At 34.9% G+C, this 10,698-nt stretch overlaps 1 protein-coding gene across 4 annotated transcripts in view; it reads left to right on the forward strand.

Moving 5' to 3' along the window:
* Nucleotides 1-10,698, forward strand: part of LOC106467529 (DTW domain-containing protein 1-like) — a 28,686-nt gene that overhangs the window by 11,177 nt on the left and 6,811 nt on the right. For 3 of the 4 annotated variants that reach the window (XM_013927894.2, XM_013927895.2, XM_022395727.1), the window contains exon 6: nucleotides 5,124-5,170. The exons of the other annotated variant lie outside the window; for it this stretch is intronic. In XM_013927894.2, coding sequence (XP_013783348.1) covers nucleotides 5,124-5,170 — 47 coding nt within the window. The remainder of the gene's footprint in view (nucleotides 1-5,123; nucleotides 5,171-10,698) is intronic. 4 annotated transcript variants of the gene reach the window in all.

A 10,698-nucleotide genomic window follows, 5' to 3' on the forward strand; every position in this document is an offset into this window, starting at 1 on the left:
TTATATGTTTTGTATGAATAACAAGGAAACGAATATGATAAGGCATATTTATGTACAAAAAAATAAGGTTTACTACATGCTTAGGTATTTTCACAAGTGAATATTTTAATAAGCTTTGGAATGAAACTTGCAGTTATGAATATATTCTAGTTGTATGGATTAATTAACTTGTGGTTGTTATAGTTGGGCACTTTAATAAACATTTACTAATGGTTTATATGATGCCGTTACAAATTTGACATTCACTATATTAATAATTTTCATAGATACATGACGGAAAAGTACCTCGGAGTTAGCAGTATATTTACTGACTTGTAATGCCAAAATCCAGGGTTTGATTCCTATCCCTCAAATAGTCCATTGTGTATCTTTGTGCAAAAAACAACAGTAGGGATGGTGGACAGTCTATGTAACTGAAGTCTAATTTTCTTATGTTGATAGATTTAATTTTTCTTAGTTTTCATTGATAGTTAGAAGTTAGTTTTTTACTTTTAGGTTTATTTCAATGTGCCAATCTTACAATGTTAAGAATGTTCAAGGCTAGGATGCACCAATTTTACTTAACAATAATTTTTTTTTTTAATTTTCACTTGTTAGCCGTGATTTTTTTCTCCCTTTTACACACAGACGTTTCATATAAATCCTTGTTCCTGTTCTGTAGGAGGTAGGTGCTACACATAAACATCCTTGTTCCTGTTTTGTAGGAGGTAGGAACTACACATAAACGATAGTGTTCACAAATTCATGGAATTAGTCCTTCAGTCATTTCTTTATCAGTTTCTTTTGTGTGACACATGGTTGTTGTGGGTAGTTGGAACAGCCTGTTGGACGAACTGTATAACTTAATGGCGAAACTTAATTAAAGGATCATGGAGGTTTGGAATCCAATGATTTTCGGGAATGACTAGAGGGTACCACTATCAGATAACATAACATTACCCTACCAATCTCCTGAAGCCCTATTGCAACTGCATTCTTCAGTTGAAGAAATGGTCCTGGCATAGCTTATTACTTAGGGTGCTCGACCTGCAGGTTCGAATTCTCTCACCAAACATACTCGTTATTTCAGCTGTGCGGGCATTATAATGTGATGGATAATCCCACTTTTCACTAGTAAACGAGCAGCCAAGAGGTGGCAGTGGGTGGTATTGATTAGCTGCTTTCCCCTTTAGTCTGTAACTTCTAAATTAGAGACGACTATAATGTGATGGATAATCCCACTTTTCACTAGTAAACAAGCAGCCAAGAGGTGGCAGTGGGTGGTATTGATTAGCTGCTTTCCCTTTAGTCTGTAACTTCTAAATTAGAGACGACTAATGCAGATAGCCTTCGAGTAGCTTTGTGTGAAATTCAACAAACAGAGTTATTGTTTCAAAGTTGCCTTTTGCATGCACATTGTTATACGTAAGGTAAATGTTTGAAAGCCCTCTCGTGTTCCTCGTATCCAAGTTTGTTTTGTAGCTTCGTGTGAGCCTGCAATTAAAAGTTTACAACAGGTTACACTGTCAAAATATCGTTTCTGAGTTGTTGCTAGTAAAAAGTTTTAAAAATTGAAGCTTGGTTATAGCTACAATGCTTTCACTTGGTCCATTTTAAATAATAATTGTTGATTGCCAACAAATAGTTGTCTATTAACAACATTTATTAAAATAGAATAAAAAGCATTTTATCGTATAGCTCTGCATTCCTTCCTCCCCTTTGTATTAAAAGTAGAACTATGAAGGTTTTTAACAATTACAGACCTGTTTCTTTCAGTCTGTACTTTACAGTGTCATTCTCTTACTTAGCTTGTGAAGAAATCCTGTTATATATATATAAGAAATTAGACTTTTAGAGAAAAAAAATCACCTTTTAAAAACTATGGTAGTAGTTTATTTACTTTGCAATGTTTCGAGCAAACTCACTTTTTCAAGCCAGAAAAACAATCCTATTGGTTAATGACGATTACAGGAACATTTTGAAATGAAACATTACACAAAAACAGAATATAGTGTGAGATAGAACTATCAGAATTGGATAATATAGTACAAACAATATAATAAAGCTGGTGAATAAAAAATAGTATTAAAAATTAATCAGAAACTAGCTGGAGTACCTGTCCTCCTGATGGAAGATATCTAAATTCATGGTTAATAAAAGGTTATCTTAAGACATGAAAAGTTGCTTCCCTTATATGTAATTTTAAAAAATGCTCACAAAAACTGCAAAACACAAAATGTGAAACCACAACTTTGTATATACCCCCGCATGGACCAAATGAACCTCCATACCAATTTGAATAAAGATCTATCCACACACTGTGAAGTAGTTACATGGACATACAATAGATAGTATTATTATATTTATATAGATAATTGACCAAAAAAAAGAAAGAACTTAAACATTTTAAGGTAATATAAAAAGGATATTCAAAAAAAATGATAAAATACTGAACCATTCATTATTACCCAAGGGACAGCTCAATTTAAAAATTATTTCTTTTCGATTGTGGTTCTTTGATTAGTGTTGGAGGGGTAATGACGTAGGGCAAGTACTTTAAAATGCTCAAGAGAATGATCAGCTTTGTTCAAGTGCCGAGCTACAGGTTTATCTTGATCTTTAATCAAGATGCTATGTAAGTGTTCTCGTGTACATTCAGCTGGTTTCTCCTACATAGTTGTTACAAGTAATACAATAAATTATACATTTAGATCTACAGGTGAAATGGCTCTTCATAGAATACGTTGATTTAGGGCCTCTAACAGATGTTCTATGATCAATGTAAGGGCAAGTGTTGCATTTGCTCCTCTGATATTTGTATGTTCCAACCTGAGTAGCAGATAGTTGATTGGAAGTTGACTATGGACGAGTAAATCTTTAATGCTACTGTTTCATTTATAAGAAATTACAGGTTTGTTAGAGAACATGTGACCAATGGTTATTGCCCTGTGTTATGATATGGAAGCTGTCAAACAATATACGTGTTATTTGTGTGTTGAATGGGTGAAACATAAAGTTTAAGGGGAATGTGTTGATGATCAGTGGAAGTAGGAGTGTGTTGGTTGAAACGAGGTTGAATGCTCGTCATTAGAAGTTTAGAATTGTCTACGGTGTTGGTATTATAATTACTGATATGATTTAAGAAGTTCTGGAAAGCTGAATTTGTAGGTTTATTGTTAGTATGTAGATTATCTTTAGTGTGATGATACTGGGTAGCCACGTTTTTCAAAAAAGTGGAACCTGTTGATAGATTTGCTATTATAATCTTGGTTGTTACTGTGGAGATGTAATTTGGGAATGTTTCTCTTGACGTATCGAGAATGACTCAAGTGAAAATTTAAGTAGCTATGTTTGTAATGTACAGACGTTGGAAGATTGCCACCATCAGTGAAGGAAATACTTAAAGAAATGAAATGGTTTGGAGTGATGGGTGAAAGGATTGAACAAACTGAACAAAAAGATTGAGGTCATCATTAGTGTATGTAGCTGTACCAAAAACATTATCAATATATCTATAATATAAGGCAGGGAGGGTACCTGTGTAGTTATGTAATATACAATCTTCAATGTAACCAACAAAGAGCTTAGCATAGGAGGGACTAATTTTGGTTCCCATGGCTACACCCTTCACTTGTTTATAGAATTGTTGTCAAAAGAAAAGACATTTAACGATAAAATTAGTTCAGCTAATCTAATCAGGGTTTCAGTAAGAGAGTTTAGGGTATGTCTTCTGGCGAAATAGAGTTTTTGGGCCTTGAGTCCATCTTCATGCGGAATGAAGGTATACAATGGTTTTATGTCGACTGTGAATAAAATAATATCTGATTTTGACATAAAATTAGCAATATTTTGTAAGACATCATTGAGGTCTTGACTATAAGTAGGGATTTGATGAATGAAGGAGGTTAGGATGGAATCAAGGTAACTTGGAGATTAATTCAGTAGGACAGATGAGTGTTGAAAATATGGGTCTGCAAGGATAGTCTGGCTTATGTATCTTAGGAAGTAGATAGAATACAGAAAGCCTAGGGTTTTTAATAGTATTGTCAGTTGTTCCTGTCACATTATAACCCATTGTGGCCATCATTAGTATTGTTAGTTGTTCCTGTCACCTTATAACACATTGTAATCATCATCAGTATTGTCAGTTGTTCCTGCCACCTTATAACACATTGTAGCCATCATTAGTATTGTTAGTTGTTCCTGTCACCTTATAACACATTGTGGCCATCATCAGTATAGTTGTTCCTGCCACCTTATAACACATTGTAGCCATCATCAGTATTGTCAGTTGTTCCTGTCACCTTATAACACATTGTGCGGAAGACTGTTTACGTGCAGTCAAGGATAGTGTTTCTGTATTTTCGTTATTTGGTAAAGGACGCATGAGCCATCTAATGTGCTTGCTTTACCATCAGGGGTATTGTTAACGTATAATAACATTTTGGGGTATTGTTAACATATAAGAACATTTTGTAATGTTCACAGTGAGTAATTTTTGTACGTTTTTATCTTGCAATTATATAGCGATTCTATTACCTCTGACATGTGTTTCATAAAACCGGAGGAAGGGGCGGAAGGCTTGTATTAGCATTCTGGACTAGGAATCTCATGATTCACAGTTCGCGTCCCGATGCCGTAAAATCGCGTTGCACACTCTGGGCCAGTAAGAGCGTTATGAATGTAGCAATGAAATCCTACTATTTGATCAGAGTAGCCCAAGCCTTTGCGGTGACAAGCGTTAACTAGCTGCCTTCCTTCTAGTCTTATCAGTTCAGCGCAGATAGCCCTTGTGTAGCCTTGTCCTTATATCCGAAAACAAACAAACAAAAAAAAGCAATTTGAATCGGGAATAAATCACGACAATAAAAATAATATTCCATAGATCTAGGATACCATTCAGTAGCTCTTATGAAAAGTAGAACATCCAGCCAAATTTTAGTTTTCGTAATTAAAAAATAAATAAAAAATGATGGTTTTAAAATAGCTTTTAGTGTGAAAATCTATATACCATTGTGTTGGAAGATTTTATGTTTCGTCAGTATTGGAAGTTCGTTTTATATGTGTTTGATTATATTGTTTTATTTTCGTGATGAAGTAATGTTTTTCAATTAATTTAAATAATGAAATCAACTTTTCCCCAGCACGTGGAAACAAACCAAACGGATTTATGGAGACGAACGCATCCGAGGTAAGGTTCTTGATAACTCCTGTTTGTGTACAATTGCCATTAATTATTGTTAACAATTAGCTGAACTTCATTAATCATTGTTGTTAGTTATTCATTGTTATTAGGTTATTTTCATTGTTATGAACTGATTTACATTGTCCATTGTTACCAGCTTATTCCTGTTGCTCATTGTTATCAGATTATCCTGTTGCTCGTTGATAACATTCATGATCCTAGAAAAACACACAGGTTCAAGAACTCATTTTCGCACAAAGATGGAAACCCTGTAACCCGGGCACTTTCAACCTTTCTTCGTCAGGAGCAAACTAGTAACAGTTTGATAACAGTTAAGTTGTTTACATTACTCACTATTAAGAGTTAGCTAATTTCCATAATTCGTTCTTAACAATTACCCGATTTCCGTTACTTACTCTTTAACTGACTTCCATTACTGATTGTTGTCAGCTGACTTCCGTTACTGATTATCAGCTGATTTCCGTTACTCACTTTTAACTGATTCCGTTACTGATTATCAGCTGATTTCCGTTACTCACTGTTAACTGCTTCCGTTACTGATTATCAGCTGATTTCCACTACTCACTGTTAACTGCTTCCGTTACTGATTATCAGCTGATTTCCGTTACTCACTTTTAACTGACTTTCATTACAGATTGTTGTCAGTTGATTTCCGTTACTCACTCTTAACTGACTTCCATTACTGATTCTTGTCAGCTGATTTCCGTTACTCACTCTTAACTGACTTCCATTACTGATTCTTGTCAGTTGATTTCCGTTACTCACTCTTAACTCACTTCCGTTACTGACTGTTATCAGCAGATTTCCGTTACTCACTTTTAACTCGCTTCCGTTACTGATTGCTATCAGCTGATTTCCGTTACTCACCCATAACTGACTTCCATTACTGATTGTTGTCAGCTGATTTCCGTTACTCACTCTTAACTGACTTCCATTACTGATTCTTGTCAGCTGATTTCCGTTACTCACTCTTAACTGACTTCTATTACTGATTCTTGTCAGTTGATTTCCGTTACTCACTTTTTAACTCACTTCCATTACTGATTCTTGTCAGCTGATTTCCGTTACTCACTTTTAACTGACTTCCATTACTGATTGTTATCAACTGATTTCCGTTACTCACTCTTTAACTGACTTCCATTACTGATTCTTGTCAGTTGATTTCCGTTACTCACTTTTTAACTCACTTCCGTTATTGATTGTTATCAGTTAATTTTCGTTGCTCACCCTTAACTGACTTCCATTACTGATTCTTGTCAGCTGATTTCCGTTACTCACTTTTTAACTCACTTCCGTTATTGATTGTTATCAGCTGATTTCCGTTACTCACTTTTTAACTCACTTCTGTTACTGATTGTTATCAGCTGATTTCCGTTACTCACCCTTAACTGACTTCCATTACTGATTATCAGCTGATTTCCGTTATCACTCTCAACTGACTTCCATTACTGATTGTTGTGAGCTGATTTCTGTTACTCACTTTTAACTGACTTCCGATTACTGATTGTTATAAGCAGATTTCCGTTACTCACTTTTAACTGACTTTAATTTCTAATTGTTATAAGCTGATTTCCGTTACTCACTTTTAACTGACTTCCGTTACTGATTTTTATCAGCTGATTTCCGTTACTCACTTTAAATGACTTCCATTACTGATTATTATCAGCTGACTTCCGTTACTCACTCTTAACTGACTTCCATTACTGATTATTATCAGCTGACTTCCGTTACTCACTCTTAACTGACTTCCATTACTGATTATTATCAGCTGATTTCCGTTACTCACTCTTAACTGACTTCCATTACTGATTATTATCAGCTGATTTCCATTACTCACTCTTAACTGACTTTAATTACTGATTGTTATCAGCTGATTTCCATTAGTAAAACTAACTGACTTCCATTACTCACTCTCAACTGACTTCGATTATTGATTGTTATCATCTGATTTCCGTTACTCCCTGTTAACAGTTGGATGCTGCTAATATCGAGCATGTAGAATACCAACATTAACGATTAGTAAGGAGAACAACGTGAAATAATTTTGTTACATAAGTCTAATTTAGATATTGTTAATAAACTTGCCACGTTACTAGAGTGAGGTAAGAGTAATCATTTTTCGTCATACTCTTGTATAAGCAACCCATACTACATGCTCGTAAAACCTTTGTTTCAACGAAAAATCACACACGCTTTTTAAGAAACTTTCATTCCTCGATGTTGTTGAGCTTCGATCCTTTTAATTTGATGTCAGTTTTTGTTCATTGGTCCAAGTTTGTAGTTTGCTAGATAACGTCAGTTATTTTTGTAGGTTGTGGTTTCCGGTCACTTCTACCAGAAATTATTATTGGTCTATTTTGTGGTCATTCTGTGTCAAACTATGCAATTGGCCAAGACACAAACACAATATTGAGATTGTTTGAATTTCTGTAAAAGAAGAAAGAAATAGTGTGAATTTGTCTCGTTATTCTACTGCTCGGATTAATGAAATGTTGACCCATGTTTCTAGTGGCCTGGCCTAACTAGAATTTCTCATTTTGGGAGTGGTGGGAGGTCAAATAATCAAAGAACTTTATAGAATTACAAATAAATTAAACAAAAATATTTTTTTTAATTATATGTAGAGATGACTGGTGCAAAAATAACATAAACATTAGCATTCCTTCTTCCCTCCTTCACTCCACCCTAACATAAACAAGAAAGGAATGTTACTCCTTCACTCCACTAACATAAACATTAGCATTCCTTCTTCACTCCTTCACTCTCCACCCTTCCCTGGATTCTGAAACTATAATATTAGAATCTCTTTCTTGTTTCTGTTCTTTTTGCATCAGTCATCCCTACAGCTAATTAAAAATAATAATTATTTTTAATTATTTATGTGTTTGTGTACTTTTTAGGTGGCGCTGCGCTAGCTACTCGTTGTTATAGCAATTAAAAAAAATGTCGTGAAGAACTTGCTTCGTTTTTAAGTTACAGGGTGAGGAGAAAAAGATCAAGCGGGCGAATTTCAACCTTAGTTTTCTCGCTACTTATAAAAGTTGGTGAAACTTTACGAGCAGTTTTGTGTATGAATGGTCAAGCACTTTTCAGCCATAGCTTGTTTGCACGTCTTTTAGCGTTGCCGTTCCCATAGGCTATGTATTGGCAGCCATTTTTTCTGTGACATCCCTACCTAGGAATCCACTACCGTTTCCCCCAACTTAAACATCTAGTATTAGATAATTGAGTGAGTTCTTGCAAAGAGCGTAAACACTTTTAGTTATTACACATCAAGTTACATTTTATTGAGTGGGTACAATAAGGAAATCTCTACCAAACGTACGTAAAATGAATGGAAAATAAGGAAATCTCACCCAAAAGTGAGTACAATGAATGGAAGATAAGGAAATCTCACCCAAAAGTGAGTAAATGAATGGAAGATAAGGAAATCTTATCCTAAAGTGAGTACAATGAATGGAAGATAAGGAAATCTTATCCTAAAGTGAGTTACAATGAATGGAAAATAAGGAAATCTCACCCAAAAGTGAGTACAATGAATAGAAGGTAAGGAAATCTCTCTCAAATTAATGATGTGTTAATGATTCCCCTTCCCAATATTATTTTTTGTAATGGTTTTTGTGGAAATCTAAGGAGCTATATTTCCGGAGGGGGGAGGTACTTTCAGTGCCATGTCGTCTTCTGGTGGTTCGACAGAACGTTTTTACTCATAACTAACACTTCCTCGTCATAAATGTTTCCTAACCCCTGGGTAACATACATCCTTGCACACTACAATTTTCATCTAACCGACATCGAGGGAGATTCCTGTTCGGAGTGATTTATTGCTTCAAATTTATCAAATCTTTGGTTCATAAGGATTGGTTATGGCCTATATTATGTAATGTTATTGACTATTATAAACGGCAAAATTATTAATGTAAAAACTATTTTTATGTTAACGTCACGTGGGTAATAAAGTTTAGACCCACAGTTAATAAAACCCGAGTGCTTTAGGAAAGTGACAGACGAGAAAAATCAACTTTCCGTAAGCGCTCGACAAGTTTCTTTGGACGTGTATTATCTAATTAATTGAACTCGCGTGTTTGCTTTATATCATTAACGTTAGCCCTTGTTAGGCTTAACTGTAGCAAACTGTAAACACCGTATACTTAATGTTTAACCAAAGTTTCCATTGTTTATTAGTTGTTGGTCGTTACCAACTATTATTTTATTCGTGAGGTACAATTAATTGTTCTTGCTTCATTTCCTGTTAGTGCTGCAGGGGTTACAAGACTTGCTGCATGGAATAGAAAAGACGTTGATAATAAAGGAGAAAAAATAATAATCTATAGCATACACAATCGTTTTTAAAGAAGCCAATAAAACAGCCTAAGGCTAGTTATTTATCTGCCTTTTTCTCGAAGTACGTGACTCGATTTGTTCGTGCTCTTCATGCATATTATTTATCTTCCTTTTATTGTTCGTTAGCAACCTAACCTATATGTACTTTCAGGAAGAGGACTTACCACGCCCCACCTTCCCTCTGCTGCCCTGTCGTTTTCTTTGTTAATGAAGTAGGCGTATATTTATAATAGGTGCTGACACACGGGACGATTGAATCTAATTTTATTTTTTTCAATTTAGCCTTAAATAAAAATATTTGTTTACGATGAACGAGCTTTTGTATTTTATTCTATTTAAAAGAGAAAACCGTGAAAGATTGTGCGTTTTATATACAGCTACGTTTACGAATCATCACAAGTATTGAACTACGAATTCGGCACTGTTTCGTATTGTGCAAGGATTTTTCTAAATTCAACGAAGAGTTTTTTCTTTTTCTTTTGACACTAAGTCATGTTCTGCATTACTTCTTCCGTTCCAGTATTTCAGTGATAAGTACGTCGTTTCGGTGTTTCATATCTGTTATATTTCAGTGATAAGTACAACATTTCGGGTATTTTGTATCTGTTGTATTTCATTGATAAGTACGACGTTTCGGTATTTCGTATCTGTTGTATTTCATTGATAAGTACGACGTTTCGGGTATTTCGTAGCTGTTGTATTTCATTGATAAGTACGACGTTTCGGGTATTTCGTATCTGTTGTATTTCATTGATAAGTACGACGTTTCGGGTATTTTGTATCTGTTGCATTTCATTGATAAGTACGACGTTTCGGGTATTTCAGTAATAGATACAACGTTTCGGAGTTTTGTAAGATGATTATTATTACATACTTCAGTTTATCCGACATTGTTCATCCGTGTAGGAAACCTGAATTATCTTATTCCAAGTCATTTATTTCACGCGATTTAATCTTGTACCCCACCAACATCTTGTACCTCCACTAATCTCTTACGTAAATCGAGGGCCACAGCTAGTTCTCATCGTAGTCTTTCAGAGTTTCTTACTTCACCCATTATCACACTTCTTCGGCCTTAGGGTTAGATATTTTCTTACAATCACATCCATTCGCTCATATTAGGCAGTCAGAATACGACGTGAAAGTAAAAGTGTCGATACCTGAGATGT

This window comes from Limulus polyphemus, unplaced genomic scaffold (genome assembly GCF_000517525.1).
Source record: "Limulus polyphemus unplaced genomic scaffold, Limulus_polyphemus-2.1.2 Scaffold2649, whole genome shotgun sequence".
Taxonomy (NCBI): domain Eukaryota; kingdom Metazoa; phylum Arthropoda; class Merostomata; order Xiphosura; family Limulidae; genus Limulus; species Limulus polyphemus.